The 23,690-nt window shown below is 39.8% G+C and overlaps 1 protein-coding gene across 1 annotated transcript; it reads left to right on the top strand.

Moving 5' to 3' along the window:
• The first annotated feature begins 1,501 nt into the window (after positions 1-1,501).
• Positions 1,502-20,496, top strand: TNFSF10 (TNF superfamily member 10). Its single transcript, XM_040349379.1, has 5 exons — positions 1,502-1,646; positions 15,612-15,755; positions 17,973-18,018; positions 18,179-18,289; positions 19,801-20,496. The coding sequence occupies exons 1-5, from the start codon at positions 1,527-1,529 to the stop codon at positions 20,214-20,216; spliced, it is 837 nt and encodes a 278-aa protein (XP_040205313.1). The 5' UTR covers positions 1,502-1,526; the 3' UTR covers positions 20,217-20,496.
• Positions 20,497-23,690: the final 3,194 nt, after the last annotated feature.

The raw sequence follows: 23,690 nt of genomic DNA, 5'->3' as shown, positions 1-23,690 counted from the left end.
TCTGTGCGACTTAAAGTCGCAGCGACTTTGAAAAGGTATCTGCACTGCTTTGATGCAACTTTTGATGCAACTTAGTGCCAGAGAGTGTAAAGTCAGATCAAAGTCACACTCGAAGGCGCACCAGAAATCGGGCGACTTTGGACTCATGTGAATGGAGCCTAAAAGATAAAGAAGCTGCATACTAAGCCCATTACTCCATTAGTACCCAGCGGATTGAACTACTGCTGTAGTAACAATCCTCGCTGAGCTATTGTGTTCTGACAGGGGGACGGCCCCCCTGCTAAAACACACCTGTCAGTGCTGTCAGCCATTGGCTGAGAGCGCTGATCAAGAGCTGGTTGGTTGCTGGTTTTCCGGCATGCATGTCCAACAGGAGCCAGCTGAATGGCCATACACACGGGCCGAATATTGGCCGTTTTTTATTGAAAAAGTAGTGGTGGAGGAAGACCTACATTGCTGGACATATTGTCCAGCAATGTAGGCCTTCCTCCACCACTACTTTTTCAATAAAAAATGGCCAATATTTGTAAAATATTTTACTTGCCAGGAAACTACCCACAGAACAAGGACCCCAACCAGGCCAACAGAACAAGGACCCTCACCTGTATGCTGTAAATATTGGATTTATATTGTGGGACATTTGTCTTTTATTTTTTTGGTGGGATTCATTTAATAAGGGACTTTTTTCATGGTGCATGTATGTACGTTTGAATTTTTTTTTTTGCGATTACGTAGAACGGGATACTTTGTACCACTTATGGGGGCCTCCTTATGCTAAATAATGAAAAGGGGTCCCAGCCAGCTCCTGTTAGACCCTTTGTACCTACACAATCTGTCCAAAAAGTGTGCCTGTACCTGGTTGTGGGTATTAGCTGCTATTACCCACATACATTAAGGTACCCAATGTAGCTAACATTTGCAAAATGTTCTTGTATACATTCATTGTTTGTTATCATATTTGTCAAACACTAGTGCTGCTTCCATGGCCTAGGTTCATCGTGCATTTTTCAGTGCATTTCTGTACACGCATTTTTATGCATTTTCATGCTTCATATATTTTTTTGTAGGAGGAGGTTTTTGTAAAGCACAATTTGTAAATGCACCAAAAAAACGCATGCATATGTGTTTTTCACACATTCCTATTGAAGGCTATGGGGCCAAAAACGCAGTTTGCTGCATCAAAAGAAGCTCCTGCACCGTTTCAAAAATCACACCACCGTATTGAACTGATGTGAATGGGCACCTTAGAGAATAATGTGATTTCCATTGTCGATCATTGCAGCGTGATGGTAGATGCAGGAAAAATCACATTAGCGTGAATTGGGCCTTACAGTTCTGGAGCACAGTCTGTTATGGACTTGAGCATTTAGCCTTTCCTATAAATCAGTTTTAGGGCTTCCATTACTGAGCGAAACGAAAGAGCAGGAGTGTTTCTAAGAAACTCTCCTCCCCTCCAGCTTGTAAACATAACTAGGGCGGTTTTCTGACATATTCCACACAGGCATTTCCCTACTCACTCTGTCAACATGATAGCTGTAGCTGGCTCCAACTCCTATGCTCTGTGTGGATTTGTCCTTGTGTCATTTGTATTTCAGGCTGGGTTTTTCATTTTCACTTACGTTTACTTCACAAATGAAATCAAACAGGTATGGTGCATTTTCTTGCAATATCTTAACGGGTGCAAGGGTGGGTGAGCTGTTTTCTAAAAGCTTTAACAGACAATTTTATTGCTGGACAGTCTGCTTGCAATTATTCACAGTCCACAATCGTGTACTTTACAGGCAAACCCCACTTTTAAGTACACAATGGGGTTTATTTACTAAAGCTGGAAATTGCTAAATCAGGCTCACTTCTGCATAGAAACCAATGAGCTTCTAACCCCAGCTTGTTCAATTAAGCTTTGGTAATAAATCCTGGAAGCTCGTTGGTTTTTATGCAGAAGTAAGCCTGATTTTGCACTTTCCAGCTTTAACAAATAAACCCCATTGTGCACGTTAAAGTGGGGTATGCCTGTATTCACATTTCCAAGCTGCTAACTCTTTTATAAATTGATTTATTTTCTTTTGCATTACACTATTTGATCTTTCCTATTTTAGTGTTTTATTAACAAAAGTATATGCATTGCTCATAGCTAGTGTTTCTGAGTGTTCTAAATGTAAATGCATCACCTGAGTTATCATAGTTAAATAGTTTGCTCACAATGCGGGAGATTTACTAAAACTGGAGCACTCAGAATCGGGTGCAGCTGTGCATGGTAGCCAATCAGCTTCTAACTTCATCTTGTTCAATTAAGCTTTGGCAATAAAACCTGGAAGCTGATTGGTTTCAATGCAGAGCTGCACCAGATTTTGCAGTCTCTAAGTTTATTAAATACCATACCCCCCCCATGCGTGCAATAATTACCATCATTGTTTGGACATTGACAACTTCTGAGGATTTGTTAACAGCAAAGTCTTTGTACATAGTATATTTCAGTCCTGAGTGTTTGTTGGCAAGTTATGTCACATACTAGTGTATTGGGGGCTCCCCAGATAGGTTCTCCAGCTGCTGGGCACATTTGAAAGCCAAGTCCCAAATCTCTTTACTAATACAAACTTTTTAACACAGAATAAATAGATAACTGGTGTCCAGATGCAAAACATGACACCTTTGGTACGACCCAAGGAGGGACAGAGACCCTAAAGTTTTACAAGAGATAACAAGAAGTCAAAACCAACTGTCACCCACCTAAATCCAAAATATTATATTTGGGTGGTGTTTGTCACTAAATAAGCAGTCAGACAGCTATCATCTCAGATTTTTATATAAATGCATATCATAATTGCTTTTTACAGTGTTTTATTAAATAAGCCTATTCATGAATACGGTGTTTTTCCTGTTATGGTTATTCCTAAATGTTGCTAATGTCCAATCCACCTAGTTGCTGATAACTGGTTTGTAACCTTACATTTTTTTTATACAGCAAATAAAAACAAAAGTTGGACACTAGCTCAGTTTTAAATAACTCATTATCTAAAAACTTGTGCATGAAATGCATTGTTTACTGAAATGGCTCCTATTTTTCAGGGTCATGAATCAGAGCCAGACAAACAACTGATAAAGCCCTGGCAAGGAGGTTGGAAACATGGAAAAATAAGCCTTGTATCAGCAACTAGTTTACCACCACTGCCTCTTTGTCCCTTGAGTAACTTTTGACTACCATTTTCCAACTGTGGTCATCCATGATCACTGAAGGCTCAATTATACTGCAACTTTGGTGGCATTATGTAGGCATATGGCAAGCAGTCCTGATTCCTGCCAAGTGCCCGGCATACACTAGGTCCAAAAGTGTATAGTGGGGCAATGGGACTGGTGTCTGCAGTGTACAGGATACATTTTTTTTTATGACTTCTTTTACACAGTGTGGCTATAGCAACTCATATGGCTGTAGAGGCTCACTCTTTGGATTGCACTGGCAGTGATTGTTATGCTGTGTACACATGACCGTTTTTCATGATGAGAAAAATGCCATTTTTTAAATCGGTCGTAAAAACCAATCATGTGTAGGCTCCAGAGCATTTTAATCGAAGTGAAAAATGTCCGTTTAAAATTTAGAACCTGCTCTATTTTTACGTCGTTCTATTTCACGTCATGAAAAACGGTCATGTGTACGCTTTAATGAGGGGGGGAAAACGTGCATTCTCAGAAGCAAGTTATGAGACTGGAGCGATCGTTCAGGTAAAACTAGCGCTCGTAATGGAGATAGCACATTCGTCACGCTGTAACAGACTGAAAAGCACAAAGACTGAAAAGCGCGAATCGTCTCTCACCAAACTTTTACTAACACGCGGTAACATGAAATCAGCAAAAGCAGCCCAAAGGGTGGCGCCATACGAATGGAACTTCCCCTTTATAGTGCCGTCGTACGTGTTGTCGTACGCGTTGTACGTCACCGCCTTTTGCCCAAGCATTTTTTTCATGATCGTGTGTATGCAAGGAAGGCTTGAGAGGAAAACATTTGTTTTTTTCCATGACATGAATAACGGTCGTGTGTACGCGGCATTAGAAGTAGAACAATTATTTGCAATCATAGATATGAAGATCTGGGTATCCCAATCACTGCGCCCTAATCAACAGCCTTCTAAATTTGCATGCACCCCCACTTTTTATCTACTGTCCCAACAGTCCCTTCTCCTTGGAAGTTCAATTAGGTGAAATGGACAAGGTGCAATAATAAATCATAATCTAGACTCTTTATCTGTTGATCCCTGAACATGTTCATCATTAACTAAGAAAGTCACCACACGGTCAATGAGTATGAAAAAATATATTGATAAGGTCCTCAAACAGCTGTAAACTATGAAGCACCCTTTATTTCATTATTTCTTATCAATACCTGACACAACATTTGTACCACAGAACAAGCCTACTGTATCTCTTTTGCAGTTTTCACACTGGAAACCTGTGTAAGAAAACTCTTACAGTATGAAGTCTAACAGTACAGTTCTAAGGTTACTGGCAGCCCTTAACTTTTGAGCTGCATGTTATGGTTCATAAAAACCGGTTTTGTAGCTTCTGATATAAATAGACAGGAATGATCCAATGGCATTTTAGTCGTCAAACAAAACTGCATTTAGAGCAGATCTTTACTGTAAAGTAATAAAAAGTAAACCACTGCACTGACCTAGAACGACAAACACTGCCATTAAACCAAACACCTTATTGAGAAATCTAGTACTGCCCAATAGTCCAGGCACCCAGTCCAAGTAGCATATGATATAGGAAGCCTGGTGGCACCTCACACTTGTGACAACATCTGCTTTCATTTCCCCTTTGAGGGAAATGTGTGGTTTTGGCAAGTTTCTTTTGAAAGGACTTGGGAAAGTCTCTGATGTTGCAAAAGCTGCAGCTAAATTGTGTTAAACTGATGTACGTTGTATTAACATTTATCACTGGAAAACCAATGAGAACTTACTTGGAATCTTTTCATTAGGAAAATGCAGAGAGCAACTACAACATCTAGGGGCAGATCCACGTACCTTGGCGCATCCTTGCGTCCGGCATTGCGTATCTCTGATACACTACGCCGCCGTAACTTCCAGCAGATTTTCCTTATCCTGAAAGAATTTGCGCTGTAAGTTACGGTGGCGTAGTGTAACTTTGGCGGCGTAAGGGCGCGCAATTCAAATGGATGAGATGGGGGCGTGTTTTATGTTAATACGTCTTGACCCAACGTAAATGACGTTTTTTTTTAACAACGCATGCGCCGTCTGTGGGGTATCCCAGTGCGCATGCTCGAAATTAACCCGCAACAAGCCAATGCTTACGACGTGAACGTCATTCTACGTAAAGCCCTATTCGCGAACGACTTACGCAAACGACGTAAAAAATTAAAAATTTAACGCGGGAACGACGGCCATACTTAACATTGAGTACGCCTCATATAGCAGGGGTAATTATACGCCGAAAAAAGCCTTACGGAAACAACGTAAAAAAATGCGCCGGCCGGACGTACGTTCGTGGATCGCCATATCTAGCTAATTTGCATACTCGACGCGGAAATCGACGGAAACGCCACCTAGCGGCCAGCGTAAATATGCACCTTAGATCCGACGGCATACTAAGACGTACACCAGTCGGATCTAGCCCAGCTTCAGGCGTATCTTGTTTTGTGGATACAAAACAAAGATACGCCGAAGCAAAATAGAAGTTACGCGGCGTATCAATAGATACGCCGTCGTAACTTCTTCGTGGATCTGCCCCCTAATGTGAGATGAACAATATATTTCAGTAAACAATCATAAACTGCAACCTGATTGGCTGTTATAGGTTACTACATGTTGCATTTTACAATTGATTTTTGGGTTACCCTTTTAAGTCATATTGTGGCTAAAGCAGCAAGCTAAAGCAATATACAATATATCAGCTTAGCTTAATTGTCCAAAAAATGAGAGCCATTAAAAAAAAGTATATTGATGGCAAAATACCCTCTTTTGTGATAGAGGAACAGCAGCACCACAACAACCCTCACTAATGATTGCAATTAGGCAGATTTTCATGGAAGCTTGCAGCATCCTGTTTTCACATATAGTAAGATCCCTACCTTGCAGGGTCTAAGGCTGGATTCACACCTATACATTTTTAGCGCTTTTTGCATTTTGCAGATTTGTACTACAGTCCATTTAGCATGGTTTCTTATGGAACACGTTCTGTAGTCCAAATCTGCAAAATGCAAAAAGCACTAAAAATGCATAGGTGTGAATCCAGCCTAAAGTAAATCAGTTGGAGAAATCAATATGCATGGATAATAATTAATGTATGTATGCATTGGTTACTTAATTAATCAACCATTATATATTCATTGATGTATGTGAATAGAATCAAACACTACAAATATTCACTTTTGTATTTCTAGTTCTAAGGTGGTAAAGATAAAAGGCCAACATTTCAAATTTCTTACCAACAAATTCAAGGAAAACGAAAGAGCGATTATTTGGATTAAATCCAAGTTCCAGTATGGGTGTGCCTTAATCTCATCCTGCTTAATTTGGAAAACATCGAAACTGAAAGAAACACATTTATTAGAACAATGGACTATAGTATGGTTAATATATATTAATGTGAAATATATCCATCAGAATTATATCCAGGCATCTGAATGAAGAAACTGATTGAAAAAAAATTCTGGGAATTCCAATAACCGCCAAACTGAGAAGGCTAGCTGGGTGCACTGCTTTGTGTAAATAACTCATCTCTGCACCTCTGTGACCAGATAATGGGGTTGATTTACTAAAGGGAAATCCACTTTGCACTATAATGCCGCTTACAAACGATCGGTCCATCCGATGAGAACAGTCTGATGGACCGTTTTCATCGGTTAACAGATGAATCTGACTGATGGTCAGTTGTGCCTACACACCATCGGTTAAAAAAACTATCGTGTCAGAACGCGGTGACGTAAAACACAACGACGTGCTGAAAAAAACGAAGTTCAATGCTTCCAAGCATGCGTCGCCTTGATTCTGTGCATGCGTGGATTTTTAACCGATGGTCGTGCCTACTAACAATCATTTTTTTCTATCGGTTAGCTGGCTTTTTTTTAACCTATGGATAAATAACCGATGGGGCCCACACACGATCGGTTTGGTCCGATGAAAACGGTCCATCAGACCGTTCTCATCGGTTTGACCGATGGTGTGTATGTGGCATAAGTGCACTTGTAAGTGCAGTTGCTGTAGATCGCTGTAGATCTGAGGGGAAGCTCTGCTGATTTTATAATCCAATCATGTGCAAGCAAAAATGCTTTTTTTTATTTTCCTTGCATGTCTCTCTCAGATCTATAGCGACTGCACTTTCAAGTGCACTTGTAGTGCAAAGTGGACTTGCCTTTGGTAAATAACCCCCAATGTGTCTGAATTCCACTTTAGGTCACTTCCAAGAACCACTCAGGCCTCGTACACACGACAGAGTTTCTCGGCAAAAACCAGCAAGAAACTTGCTGTTTTTTTCTTTTTTTGCAGAGGAAACCGGTCATGTGTACATTTTTCGACGAGGAAACTGTCGAGGAACTCGACAAGCCAAAAAGAGAGCATGTTCTCTTTTTCCTCAACGGGAATGGAGAAAATTGGCTTGTCGAGTTCCTCGACAGCCTAAGGCCCCGTACACACGACCAGTTTCCTCTGCAGAATTCAGCTTCCGACCGAGTTTCTGGCTGAATTCTGCCGAGGAAACTGGTCGTGTGTACACTTTCGGCCAAGGAAGCCGACGAGGAGCTCGACGAGGAAATAGAGAACATGTTCTCTATTTCCTCGTTGTTCTATGGGAGCTCTCGCCCCGCCGAGCTCCTCGGCGGCTTCAGTGCTGAACTGGCCGAGGAACTTGATGTGTTTGGCACGTCGAGTTCCTCGGCCGTGTGTACGAGGCCTAATGCCGCGTACACGCTATCACTCTATGTGATGAAAAAAAACGTCATTTTCTGTGAAGTAAAAAACGTTTTTGAAACTTCAATTTTCAAAAACGATGTTGCCTACACACCATTGTTTTTTCAAAAAAGCGAGGTTACGTTCACCATGTTTTTCCATTGAAGCTCGCTTCATAACTAGCTTCTGGGCATGCGCGGGTGTAAAAACGTTGTTTTAAACGTCGTTTTTTGCTACACACGGTCAATTTCTGTGAAGTAAAAAACGACGTTTTGAAAAACGACACACAAAATGAAAGCATGCTTCAATTTTTTTTTACGTTTTTCACAAGATATAAAACAACGTTTTCCCCCACACGGTCATTTAAAGTGACGTGTTTAAAAACGTCGTTTTTTTTCATCACATAAAGTGATGGTGTGTAGGCGGCATAACAAGGAACTCGACGAGCAAAATGATGTGTTTCGCCCGTCGAGTTCCTCGACAGCCTAACAAGGAACTCGACGAGCAAAACGATGTGTTTCGCCCGTCGAGTTCCTCGGTCGTGTGTACGAGGCCTCACATGATTCATTAGAGTTTCTTCTGTGGAGCTAAGGCATCAAGGTTTATTTATTAAGCTAATGCAAAGAGAAATGATGACAGCAGTGCAAGAACTCAAACCAAGAATTAGAAATGATCACTTAGCTTATTGCCCAAAAAAAAAATATTTGCAAGGGGTTACTGCACTTAACACACCTTCAGTGCTCTTTGCATTATATTTATGAAAAAGACAATGATGGAACTGTTGGACAGTGCAGGTCGGGTGGGATTGTACTTTAAATTATGGATTATTGGTAGGGGAATGCATATTGCACCTAAAGCATAACCATTATAAGATTATTGCAATGTCAAATGGATCTTTACAACATGGCAGGTAGGTACTCTGTGCAAGGAATAGGCACTGATTGACTGCCTCTTTCTGAGCAGCCAATTGGTGTCTCTGCCTCAAAATAAGCATTGTAGAAGATGCATGAGCAGAAGGGTAAACAGCAGCTGGTCAGCCTCCACGGAACCCGCTTTAAGAGATAGGTAAGTATGCAAAAGTTCTATTTGTTGTTCAACTGAATGCAGCACCATAGGTAAGATGGTAAACTAAGATGCTAAGCACTGGAAATAGTCTCTTAAGCATCCCACAATGAGTATTATATGTTTTAGGTATGCTTCCTTCTTCCTACTGTTTTTTCTTTTGTTTTTTTGCTCAGCTGTATCAGGAAATAAGTGCACAAAACAAGTATACTATAGTAAAAAAAAAAAAAAAAACTCTGGCCAAACCATTATTACATTTCAGTGTCTGGAAAGTCCAACTCTGTGTCAGGAAATCCTGAAAACAGTTCAAAGTGCAAACCCATTTTATGACAAAACATAAGATTAGATCTAAAATTCCAGCAGAGAAAAAAAACCTTCAGGCATAAAAAAAGTATCAAATGATGTTTACTTTTCAGAAATGTTTTTTTTTTTTTATTAAATATGCAGGTTTCTTCCATAAGAAATATTAATGGGAGAATTGCTGTAGCCAAATAAAAAGAATTAGCTCTGACTTGGCCGAACGGAGACTGATAAATTCTTATTGGTTAACACAAGTTAGTTTACTTTACATAGCATTATTGTTTTCTTCACTGCTTTACTTTACTTTACTTTACTTAGAATTTCCAACAACAAATGTTTGATGTGAGCTTTTGGTCGGATATTCCGACCGCGTGTACGCTCCATCGGAATTTCCGACAACAAATGTTTGAGAACTGGTTCTCTAATTGTTCCGTCGGAAATTCCGATCGTCTGTATGCAATTTCAACGCACACAAATCATACGCATGCTTGGAATCAATTTGAGGCATGCTCGGAATCATTGAACTTAATTTTTCTCGGCTCGTCATAGTGTTGTACGTCAACGCGTTCTTGGCGATTGGAATTTCTGACAACATTTCTGTGACCGTGTGTATGCAAGACAAGTTTGAGCCAACATTGTTGTCGGGAATGTGCGATCGTGTGTACGCAGCATAATAGGGTATATCAGTAACAGAATGCTTTACTACACCTAAAAAGACTGGGTTTATAAACCGTTTTTTTTTTTTTTTTTTTAAGTAAAATCTTTTTTCTCAGCATAAATTCCTGCAATTTCTGCATGTTGTTAAAAAACCATACCTGTAAAATATTTGTGCCCCCCTTCCTGCTGAAGCCTGGCAGAAAAACTCTTAGGCCCCTTTCACATTGGAGCGGGAGCCATGGTGGCGGTATAGTGCCGCTAAAAGTAGCGGCGCTATACCGCCGGGATTGCCGCGGGAATCGGCCGCTAGCGGCCGATAAAGGGTTAATACCGGTATTGCCGCAGTTTCCCAAGATGCTGCTGACAGAAGACTTTTTTCTCTCCCGCCAGCGCATCGCCTCAGCGTCAAAGCCCTCTGGCTTTCACATTGAGTATGCAGTGAAAGAGTTTTTCAGGAGGTATAGCAGCGCTATTTTTAGCGATGTACCGCCTGAAAAACTCCTTAGTGTGAAAGGGGTCTAAAGCATTGCTGCTAAGACACTACAGCCATTGGGTGCTTGCCCCCAGCATCACAGAAGCAAGTGTTTTTCCTTGTCTGAAACCCAGTGCATGTGCTGTGTTCTCTCTCTACCCCTGTAACAGCAACAGGTGAGCTTTGCATTGCTGCAACAAGTGGAAAGAGAGCACACTGTGCACATGCTGGGAATGAGCACCCAACAGCTAGAGTGCCCTAGCAGCAAGGCAGGATGAGGAAATACTAACTATGGGATTTTTTTAGTCATACTTTGTGGGAAGGAATGTGTATTTGGTTGCAAATGGCCCACGGGTATGGTGATTACACCAATCAGCATTTTTCAAAGCTGCACAGTTTTTTTTTTTTTTTTTTCCTTTTTCCTTTTTTTTTTATCCTGATTGTATAGGCACTTAGCTTTTAAATTAGTAATTTTGGTATAGAAATAAAACAAACCTTCATACAGTACTCATCTTTATGCTGCAGCCTTGGTGTGATGATGTAGTTGTCCCATGTTGGCTCTAAGACCGATACCTGAGTGATCACATGATTATTGATCACTCAGTTCCCGGTCTGCTCGGAGTGGAGAGCAGAGACTGTCAGTCACCGTCCTCCGCTTTGCTTCTCCAGCAAACTGGAGCGAGCTATCAAAAATGCAGTTAGGTAAATCCTGAAAACATGGCTGGGATTCTTTCAGAGCCTGGAGCAGTTTGGTTACGTCAGCTGACTTTAGGTCATAGGAGAGTAAAAGTAACAGCGCTCCTGTGACCCACAAGAGAAGTATGACAAAAAAAAGCTTTGGCCATACTCCTCTTAAAATATTAAAATAACACACAATTCATATTTTTGATCAAATAAAAGCAATATGTCCAACTATAAGTAGAAACTACCCTCTATCTCTATTTTCCTTGGTTTCATCTCTTTTTTTCTGCTTATCTCAGACTTCCTGTTCTAGGGTGGCTACCTTTTTTCACCATGCCCCCCCTTGTGTATGAGAATGTAGCTATCTTTTCCTGCTCACCCTGGAGATGGACTAGACATCTTAATGCAGACACATTTAGCTAGCTTCAGGTAGGCTGCCCTAACTTTGCGGGGGCATAGTGTTTACACTGCGCCGCCGTAAGTTAGCGAGGCAAGTACATGATTCTCAAAGTACTTGCCTGCTAAGTTACGGCGGCGTAGCATAAATCGGGCGGGCGTAATGGCGCTTAATTCAAATTTAGCTGAGGGGGCGTGTTTTATGGTAATGGGGCTTGACCTGACGTGATTGAAGTTTTTTTTGGAACGGCGCATGCGCCGTCCGCCTACATATCCCAGTGTGCATTGCGGCAACGAACGCCGCACGGGCCTATTGGTTTCGACGTGGACGTAAATGACGTAAATCCCTATTCACGGACGAATTACGCAAACGACGTAAAATTTTCGAATTTCGAAGCGGGAACGGCGGCCATAGTTTAACATTACTATTCCAACTATTTGTTGGAATAACTTTAGGCCTGATAATGTGTTACGTAAACGGCGTATCTGTACTGCGTCGGCCAGGCGTACGTTCGTGAATAGGCGTATCTAGTGATTTACATATTCTACGCCGACCGCAATGGAAGTGCCACCTAGCGGCCAGCCTAAATATTGCACCCTAAGATAGGACGGCGCAAGCTGTCGTATCTTAGACAGGTTTAAGTGTATCTCTGTTTGAGAATACACTTAAACTTAGGTCGGCGCAGATTCCGAGTTAGGTCGGCGTATCTACTGATACGCCGCCCTAACTCGATGTGAATCTAGCTAATTGAGCTCAATGGGAATCAAGGTACACATAGGGTGGAACAAGTGACCAGAAGTACGGCACTGCTCGCACTATACTAAGAGCAGCGAGGTGCATCAGTAGAGGATAGGGAGCAGGCATCATTGGACAAAAAAAGAATACTGGAAACCTTGGTAAGAGACTTTTTAAATACACACACAAAAAAAAAAAAAAAACATAGCTATTGTACTCAGTTGCATGCTGTTTCCTGCAATGCATTTTTTGGAAGGGTGCAGTGACTTTTTTTTACATTTTGCGTTTTTGGCTCTGTAGACTTTAAAGCAATAGCATGAAAAATGCATATACATTTTGATTTTGGTGCGTTTTCCTGGATGACAACAGAAAGCTGCTCCGAGCAACATCTACACCTCCCAAAAAAATGCATTAAAAACGCATAAAAAATGTGCATGGGGGAAAAACATGCCCAATGTGCTGCAAAAATGCATCAACCGCACATGCATAGATGTTACCCCAGCCTTAATGTATATGAAAGCCATTGGGGTTAATACAAATGTCTTCTCTTTTCTGTAATTAGCACTTGAGCTGATTTACTAAAACTGGAAAGTGCTAAATCTGGTGCAGCTGTGCATGGTAGACAATCAGTTTCTATTTTCAGCTTGTTCAATTAAGCTTTGACAACAAAGAAACCTAGTCGGTTCTAGTTAGATTCCAGTTTACCTCCCACATGCAGGGACTTTCCCGTATGTGAAATCATATTATTTCCTTACCACCTACAATACATAGTAGTAGAGTTTGACTGGCGGCACTTCCTCCAGTCTTTAAAGTCTGACGCTGCAAAACTCACCACAGTTCCCTTTATATCAGTGTTGTGCAAAGGTGTCCCAGACACGATTGTTTATTGTAAGCTTTTATATTATGTGTTTTTCTCAAGGTTTATTATGCCACTTATGTTGTACTGTGCCAAATGTAACAATAGTGCTATATGAATCAATAGAAAATTATCATGAAAGGAATGAAATTAATGATTGAGGTGCATTTTTGTGTATACAAATGATTACTATGAGTTACCACTTGTGGCTTTAAAGTCTATCAGCATACTGGAAATAGTTTTTTGTGCGCAGATCCTGATTAACAAACTATCGGGGGCGTATGACATGAAAAGAATATTGTATTTGCATATTATGCCCCGTACACACGAGCGGTTTTCCCTTCGGAAAAAGTCACATGAGAGCTTTTGGCTGGGAATCCCGACCGTGTGTATGCTCCATCAGACTTTTTCCCACAGAAAAACTGCCGGGAAAAAAAAAGCAGGATCTCTTTTTTCCCATCAGGAAAAAATCCTAGCGGGAAAACCGTTCGTCTGTATGCAATTTCAATGCGCAAAAAAAGTGCATGCTCATAATCAAGTCGACGCATGCTCGGAAGCATTGAACTTCATTTCTCTCGGCTCGTCGTAGTGTTGTACGTCACCGCGTTTTTGACTGTCGGAATTTGGTGCGACCGTGTGTACGCAAGACAATCTTGAGCAAAATCCCGTCGGGAAAACCATCGTTTTATTTTTCTGACGGGAAAACCGATCGTGTGTACGAGACATAAGGCTTGGGTCTCTTTTAAAGATCCCATAATATCTTTAAGGCTTTAATGAAAGAAGGGTTTTATTAGGAGTGTATGCACACCATCACACAGATAAAGCCCCATGATAAGGACCGTTACTTTTATAAATGAGAGCAAATTTCAACTGAGAGCCAATAAAATGGAAAAATAAAATATATGGGGAAGTAAAACTCTTCCCATGCCGTGGGACTGTCTCTACACTGTAAGAATAAATTCTTGTTTATTTCTAGGGGATTGTGAAATGCTGCTTTATTTACCTGATCCTCCACACCCTCTGACAGTGGACTGTTGTTTTGCGTGTTCCTATTCGCTAGAAAGGGAGCCAATTAGCGGGTCTGGCAGACTTGGTGTTCATCAGCCACCCACAAGCCCTCCACAGAGAGACAGAACAGGGATCTGCCAGAGTAAACAAAGCAGATCCCCATTCTGTCAGGGGAGTAGAGTGAGGCCCCGTACACACGTCCGAGGAACTCGATGGGCAAAACTCATCGTTTTGCTTGTCGAGTTCTGTGTGAAGCCGCCGAGGTTCTCGGCGAGCCAACTTTCCTCATTGAACAACGAGGAAATAGAGAACATGTTCTCTATTTGGCTCGACGAGGAACTCGTCGGCTTCCTCGGCCGAAAGTTTACACACACCGGGTTTCTCGGCAGAATCCAGCTCCGATCGAGTTTCTGGCTGAATTCTGCCGAGAAACTCGGTCGTGTGTACAGGGCCTGAGATTGTCTGTTCATAGTGATTATTTTTTATTTTTTTTTCAAAATTATTGTTTTTTTTTTTGTTTATAGCGCAAAAAATAAAAACCACAGAGGTGATCAAATATCATGAAAAGAAAGCTCTATTTGTGGGGAAAAAAGGACATAAGTTTCGTTTGGGTACAGCATTCCACGGCCGTGCAATTGTCAGTTAAAGCGACGCAGTGCCGTATCGCAAAAAATGGCCTGGTCAGGAAGTGGGTAAATCCTTCTGGGGCTGAAGTGGTTAATGTATTTTATTAATAGACTTTCGTGTACAGTATGCAAGACTAATGCCTCGTACACACGGCCGGACTTTCAGAGAAAAAAAGTCAGACAGGCTTTTTTTCTCAAAGTCCACACACGGTAGCCTCCATTGGAATTTTTTTTTGTCGGAAGTCCGACGGACCTTAGATAGAGAACCTATTCTCTTTCTGTCTGTCGGACTTCCAACGGACTCACGGTGGACTCTTGCACGGTCAAAAGTCCGACCGTGTGTACGCGGCATAAAGGAAACCAGTCATATAAGAGCTGCCAATGCTTTCCCTCTCGTGTAAATGCTAGCTGCCTGGCTGTCATCCTAACCATTTCTTCGGTATTTTAAGTCCTCAAACAGAGGCTTCTGACTTGTCTGTGATTTTTCTGCTCTTCTAGGTCAGTAGTAACCAGAGAGGCAACTTAACAGCCAGGTAACTAGCACTTTCAGAAGCAGATCAGCATGACAGTCCCCATTTTTCTTTTGTGGCAGTTTTACCTTACATTATCTTCATCCCACATGTTTTAGAAAAAAAAAACATGGCAAAGTGAATACTAGTTATTAGTAACAGAGCTATTTCGGTAATATAAATGCATTATGTTTCCTTACATCTGAGGTAGTCTGTTATTATTTGAATTTTTGCATTTAATAATCCATATTCAATAATGAAGCACAAAGGGCAACTGCAATAACCTACAGCAAAGAGATCTTTTTTTTTTTGTCATTGGGAGAATTAAGTACTAAGCTATTGAACTATATTGCACACTGTGAATTGTGCTTCTCCGGGGAAATAAAAATCTTCCAATATTGTTTTCCCAGATTCATGAAAGCTACATCCGAAATATTGCCTGTTTCGTCGAAGAAGATTTTGAAAATGTCCTTCAACCCGTGGATAGGATTGTTGCTGACAGAAATAATGACTGCTGGGCAGTAAGGACTCAGCTGAAAGTTTTAATGAGAAAGGTAATGTAATGTGCCTTAAGGGTAGCACAGGGTATTACTACTGTTATTGTTACTAGCAAAAATGTCTGTCTGAGCACCTATGTTTGTGACAATAAATGCAGTCTGCGTTCTGTAGCTGCATTCGCATCTCTGTATTTTGTATGTGGCATCTGGGTACATTAAAAATAATGCAGCATGCTGCATCTTTGCTGCCGATTCCACACTTCTCATTGGTGTGGATGGTAACTTGTGTAAAGTGAAATTGCATCTCATTAAAAATTCAGAGGCGTGAATATAGTCTAAAAGGGACAACACACATTGCAAATGTATAGATCAGTGATGGTGAACCTTGGCACCCCAGATGTTTTGTATTACATTTCCCATGATGGTCAACTACACTGCAGAGTACATGAGCCTCATGTGAAATTGTAGTTCCAAAACATCTGGGGTGCCAAGGTTTTCCACCACTGGTAAAGATGATACAGTGGAGTGAATAATAAAGAGAAATGTGGAGTATATTACATGGCAGTGAGTTCCATTTTAAGACGTGTATAGAACTGTGTGTAGTAGAAAACACATCATTCCTAAATCAGAAACTTTAGTGTGACAATAATGCAAAATGTCCAGGTTCAAATCTTCAAAACTTGAGTCTGGTCTATCCATGGGGGAAAGGCACAAGGTATAGGCAAGATGAGTGAGTAGGTGAGATCTTGGTGAGAAGGCAGATTTCTTCATGAGCTGTCACTAACTGCCTCTTCTATAGGCCTCTACACCATACATATCCAGAAGATTGTTACTCCAAATCTATAAATCCCAATTTTTTGAGATGGGAATGAGAGACACATATTAGCAAAACTATGTAGGTACATACCACAAACCACCTACCACTCTTCCTTAAAGTGTAGGCTCACCTTCACAAAAAATCTCTAAAGTGAACTTACACTGGAGCCCTCCCCATCACACCAGTCCCGCTGACCCACGATCACCCTATCTGACACATTGTATAGCTGCTTTATCAGGGATTTGAAATTCCCACGGCTTTCTCTCTACTCCAGCGATGACAGGATGGGCTACGTGGGTACTAATTGGTCAGCGCCTCCTATGTGACGGCACTGACCAATTACAATGCCTCCTATACGTACCTTTACATTTAGGAGATTAAGCCAAAAGATTTCTAAGCCCCGGTCCGATAAAGTGGCTATCCGATGCGATGTGCCAGAGCAGGTGATCGCTGGACTCCAGGTCAGTGGGACCAGGGGGGATGGGGATGGTAAACTTATCATTTAAATAAGAATTATACAAAAAAAAAAGTGTGTTTTTAACCACTACTACAGATGCAGTGCCTGTGAGCTTCCATCCTCCTAGCCACCACAACAAGAACTGCTATCATCAAAGCCAAAGCATGTGCCTGTCAAAATGGGAACTGCAAGTTGTTCTGGGTGCTATATTCTCAATATTCCCACAGCTCTAAGGCTGGATTCGACTTTTCATAAAATAAAAAAAAATGCACTGAACTGTGTTTGAATCCTTGTGCATAAAACAAAAACACATCAAAACACCTCTCAGCACATATCAAATATGCATGAACATGCATCAAGGCATGCATTAAAACATGTATGTTTTAAATTCAGAAGTGTGAATCTTAGGCCTCGTACACACGACCGTTTTCCTCGACAGAATTCATCAAGAAACTTGGTGGCAGAGCTTTTTTGCCGAGGAAAACGGTGCGCTCAAAAGTACCCCAATGCAAGCATAGAAACATTATCCCTCTTTCCTATATTGCAGGGTCTCCAAACTTTGTAAACAAAGGGCCATTTTTTTGTCTTTCAGATTTTAGGGGGGGCGGACTGTGGCCAGCGGGAGTGGAAATTTCCCTGTCATCAGTGGGAGTAAACATCGCCACATTTAGTATTAGGAAAGCAATAGTGCCCTAATGTTTGTATCAGTGTCAATGGGAGAAAATGTGCCCTATTGTTGGTGTAAATTGGCAGAATAGTGTATCATATCAGTGGATGGAATAATGCCCCATGGGCCAGATAAAGGAAAGCAAAGGGCCGCATCCGGCCAACGGGCCACAGTTTTGAGACCACTGCTATAATGGCACAATGAAGTCCAGCTATCCTTGCTCTGATTATATAATATGTATACAATGTATGCATTACTCTAAGAAAGTATTCTTTATGAAACTGATTTTAAGTCAAAAGTAAACATTTTATATGTTTGTCTCATTCTTTACAGATGATTGTGGGCAATTATGGACCAGATATATCAGCAATAATCAAAGGTATGTTTTTTTAAATGTAATATTGGTATTATACAATATTCCCTAAAGTATAGCAAGTAAACTGATATAAAAATGTCTTATTCTAATTAAAGAAATAATATATTTAAAGACTACCTACAAAATAGAATAATATATATGTATTTATGTTTTTGTCATCCAGAAAAGGTTTCAGAAATGATTCCAATTGTCGCTGCTGAGAAGCAAACACAAACACGGCAACTCTTTGCTGCTCACTTCACTGGAAACGGGAAACCCCAACTGCAGCAAGAAAGTAATTATTTCAAATCATAGTATTTACGAGGGTTCTTCAAAAAGTTTCCGTACATTTTTTATACGTTTCGCAGCCATATTCACCACACCATGACAACTCCTATACTAAACTGCAAGGGCAGCTGGTTTTCCAGACAGACTAGTCACGTGACACTCTCAGACATGACCAATTACTACTCCTCCCGCCCTCACCATTTCCAATGAAAATATAAAAGTGTGGAAATTTTTTGAAGACCCCCTTATAATATAAATCATTTTTTGTTGTTGTGAGTGATCTAAATTGCAGTGTATTAATACAAATAACGTCTTTATTTTCACTGATATCAAATTTCTAATACATCAAACATCAGAGTATACATAAAATAGTCTGCAAGCGTGCTTGAGAAAAGTGGGCTGTTTCCCGCCAAAATGTTGATATTCAATTACGCTGGAAACCTCTTCCTGTTGCAAGTCCAGCTGCTACCTGTTTTGTAATTTACATACTTTTTCATTGATTGCACCCCGGTCAATATTCCTACAAGCATGTGTGGTGGCCCACCTCTACACTACTTAAAACAGTCTGCAATGTATTATTTACATATATAGCTAGATTCACAAAGAGTTAGGCCGGCGTATCAGTAGATACGCCGACCTAACTCGGATTCTGCGCCGTCCTAAGTTTAAGTGTATTCTCAAACAGAGATACACTTAAACCTATCTAAGATACGATGGCTTGCGCCGTCGTATCTTAGGGTGCAATATTTAGGCTGGCCGCTAGGTGGCGCTTCCGTTGAGTTTGGCGTAGAATCTGAAAATGCATAGATATGCCTATTCACGAACGTTTGTGCGCCCGTCGCAGTAAAGATACGCCGTTTACGTAAGGCATTTTCAGGCGTAAAGTTATTCCATCAAATAGCTGGACTAGTAATGTTACGTATGGCCGTCGTTCCCGCGTCGAAATTTGAAAATTTTACGTCGTTTGCGTAAGTCGTCCGTGAATAGGGCTGGACGGAATTTACGTCCACGTCGAAACCAATACGTCCTTGCGGCGTACTTTGCCGCAATGCACACTGGGATATGTACATGGATGGTGCATGCGCCATTCGTAAAAAACGTCAATCACGGCGGGTCACAGTTAATATACATAAAACACGCCCCCCACATGCTCAATTGAATTAGGCACGCTTACGCCGGCCACATTTACGCTACGCTGCCGTAAGTTAGGAGGCAAGTACTTTGTGAATACAGTACTTGCCTATCTAACTTAAGGCGGCGTAGCATAAATACGATACGCTACGCCGCCGCAAAGATGCGGCGGTATACTTGAATCTAGCTAATAGTGTATGTGGGCAAACCCCAGCAAAAAAATAATAATTCTATAGTTTTGGGTATAGTGAGTAATAGTATGAAGCTCTGTGAGGATTTGCTTGTTTGGGAGAGTCACTCTTGCTTTCTGTCTTGGGAAAAAATGTCCCAGTTTGGTCAAGAGTTTTCCAAAAAAAACTAACCTATTTGTATTTTTGTTCCAATCAGGTCTTTGGAATAAACCCTATCAGGGATATAAAATAACTGAATGGTCTGAAAAAAAGTCCTCATCTTCAAATGACCAAATCAAACTGGAAAATGGAGAGCTGGTCATTTCAGAAAATGGCTACTACTACATCTATGCCCAGACATACTTCCGTTACAAGGACCCAGAGGAGGGAAAAAGTAAACAACTAGTGCAATTCATATACAAAAGAACAAATTACCCCAAGCCCATAGCACTGATGAAAAATGTGAAGACAACCTGTTGGTCCAAAGAGGCACAGCATGAACTTCACTCCATTTACCAAGGAGGTGTTTTTAAACTAAATAAGAATGACCGACTTTTTGTTTCAGCAAGTAATGTAAGTATGGTAGACACAGATGAAGCGGGAACCTTTTTTGGAGCATTCCAGATATCCTAAATAGAAAAGGATTATGGGAGAACTGGAAATGTTATGAACAGTTGAAAAGGCAATAAAAGGAAACCTGTCATCTTAGAAATACAAGAGCATCTATTGCTGGCCTCCTGAAATTCTAGCCAGGAGTACTTATTTACATTCCAATAGACTTGTTATATAACTCTGAAGGACACTAACAAGTATCAGAAACACTCATGACCAAATTACCTGTGTGGGGATAAAAGCTGGGTATGTTATTGACACTCATTAGATCCGAGGATGAGTAGAGAAACGTCCCCCATTGTGATAGAACAAATCCATTTGAATGTGACTAACTACATTGGGCTACACCATGACCTGGTTAAATAAGAACCTTCAGAGACATTCTGATACAATCATATTTTCAGAAGAAAGACAACTAGTATGTTCCAAAGCAGATCAACAATGGCAGCCTTTATATACTTCTTATGACTGGTTTCCTTTAAGAAACTGAGCCAAAAATATGCCTTTTAATATGTGCTGGTATCTGGAAATTGGTCATTGGCAGACATACATGCTTTTTTTGCATGCACAACGTAAAGAGAGCAGCAATCATATTGAACTCTATTTTAAGATGTCTGACTGCAGCTCTCTAACATTTGATTGGTTTCTTTGGAGAAGTGGATTCATTTTAGGCATACATCATTTCCCCCCCACATTATTTTCACCCTGCAGTTTATAGCATCTCATTAATTTCCATTGAAGGAAATATTTTTTTTGTCTGCCAGTATGGCCCATTTGAAGGATAACTGTGAAAACTTTGTACAACCTTTCTCATCAGAATATTCAGGGCTTCAGGTGTCTGGACAATGATTTTTATATTTTTTTATTCATGCTCGATACCCCTTATGTTGGTATTATCAACATCAACATATTGCTCATGCTGGAGCTTTTAGCGGAATAGAGGAATTATTTGCCCCCTGTTATTTTAAAGACTTGGAAGTTGACTTTCAAACTTAGAAAAAAATACATAATACATCCAGGAAAACATTCTTGAGTAATCTTACCAAGATCAAACTCAACACAAAGTTTAAAGAATGTTATTAGGAGAGCTAGTTATAAAAACTGGACAAATGAAAGCAGGAACAAAAGTGGAGTTGTTGCTCATAGTAACCAATCATATTTCTTAATTTTGGATTCTGGTGTTCTGTAATAGTTTAACCACACACGCACACACACACACACACACATATATATATATATATATATATATATATATATAGATATATAGATAGATATATATCTATATATATATATATATATATATATATATATATAAATATATATATATATATATATATATATATATATATATATATATATATATATATATATATATAAGGACTACAAACATTCCACTGTTTTTCAAAATGTATACAATGATCAGATAAACACAGACGTTTCATTTTAACAGAGAGTAAAGGATGAAACCCAATTGGTAAAAATAGAACTACAGATAGTATTGCTGCTCATTAATGACCAAACTAAATTTTAATGCCATTCACAGAAAGTCAAAAGTAAAAAATAAGAGGGCAACTACTCCACTTTTATCATTTTATTTGCTCCGGCAACTTTTTATTTTTTTTCGAATAGTCGTTTAATTTCACAACAAACAGCTGTGGTGCTATTTAAGAGGACCTGTATATATGCAAAGAGATCAACCTAAGTAAAAATGGCACATCAACCAAACCCGTATGATTATAGAATGGTCAAATTCTATACTACAGATAACACAACTACCGTAGATGATGACACATTGGATTCATCATTAGGTGTAATCAGCATCTGAAAGATCTCAGAATTTCATCGAATCGGTGGGCTTTGGGCTCATACGTCCTGCAACTAGTATGGATCCATTTGAGTTTATACTAACCTAATTGGTTGGCACAGTCTCAAAATGTTGTAGCCAGGTAAGTGATTTAATTTCACAAACATTTGAGCGGTTTACGATTGTTTCTAGAGATTTGTGATGTATTGTCATAAGAAACTGTGACTGCAGCATTTTCCAGACCCATGCAAAACTATAACATTTACTTTCCTGTGGAAATTACAATATTCTGCTTATAATAAGCAAGTCTACTTTATTTTTGTAATAGATTTACATTGCCTTTTCAGCGCAAATTTGCACATATGGGTCTCTTACAGTCAAGTATTTTTTTAATTTTTTTTTTATTAATTCATTTAATTGTAATAGCATTTATTACAGCCCCAAGCAGAAAAATAAAAGTATATGAACTTACCTTATTTATCGGCGTATAACATGCACAGGCGTATAACATGCACCCTAACTTTAAGAGGGAAGTTTCAGGAAAAAAAACTTTCCACAGCCCCCTGCGTATAACACGCAGGCACAGTTTGCCCTCTATTTTCAGGGTAAAAAAAGTGAGTGTCATACGCCAATAAATACAGTAAATATTAATCTTTCTAAGCGTATGTTAATAAAAGTTATATCCATTCAATGTCTGGCTTTTGTCCTAGCATTGATCATGTTACTAGGCACCAAATAAGATCTGAATTTACTTTTCAAGCATGCTATTAACATTTAACTTGTGTATAGGAATGTATTCATGGAATATGATTACCACGTTAGGTGACAATGGAGGCAATTAAGTCTTAGGCATTGTGTCCACACAAAGGCTTCAAGACAGAGCACCCACGTTGATGCAAATTTGTGCTGAAGTGCAGTGTTAATAAGTGAAACTTACTAGAGCTCATTTACTAATATAAATTTAGACTTAAGTAGTTTAGCATTAAACAGTAATTGTTCAAGAAGCCATAATGGGCAGTAACTCATAGAAGCCAATGAGAAGTTAACTTTCAACATTGTTATATGTTCGGCTCAACAAAAGCTGGAGTTTGATTTGTTTTCTAAGAGTTGCTGCACATCACTGTACTTTGTGCTATGTTATTGCAAAAAACATTTTTTTCGGGGGGTTTAACAGCAAGTGGTCAATGCGTCTTAGTAAATGAGCAGTATTTTTTTTATTATTAAATAGGGACAGCCTATGGTAGCAATGTAAATAATGTATCTAATATATTCCTTTGTAATCATTACAGTCACGTATCATATAAAAATTTATATTTCACTTGATTGTATCAGTTTTGATCAAAATTTAAGTGCACTAAATCAAATTTTAAAGTTGTATAAAATCACCTTATGAAAACTTAAATAACCTAATGTACTTTCTACTATGTATAGCCTAAACTACACTAGATATTGTAAGCCATTCAGGAGCCTGAGGTTAACCCCATATGTTGTAAATTACTTTTGCCAACAACAGCTTAAAGCCCAACTCCTGACAAAACATATTTGGATAGATTTTGTAAGATTATATATGTCTTTTCATTTTTTTATGGCTAAAATGTCGTCTGAGAGATTTCACATCACTTCCTGTTACAGAGACAGCAGAACAAGGCACTAACAAGCAAGATACATACAGTAATAATAGCCTGCCTAAC

This window comes from Rana temporaria, chromosome 4 (assembly GCF_905171775.1).
Source record: "Rana temporaria chromosome 4, aRanTem1.1, whole genome shotgun sequence".
Classification (NCBI taxonomy): domain Eukaryota; kingdom Metazoa; phylum Chordata; class Amphibia; order Anura; family Ranidae; genus Rana; species Rana temporaria.
The sequence above is the reverse complement of the archived record's forward strand: the minus strand, read 5'-3'. Positions and strand labels throughout refer to the sequence as shown.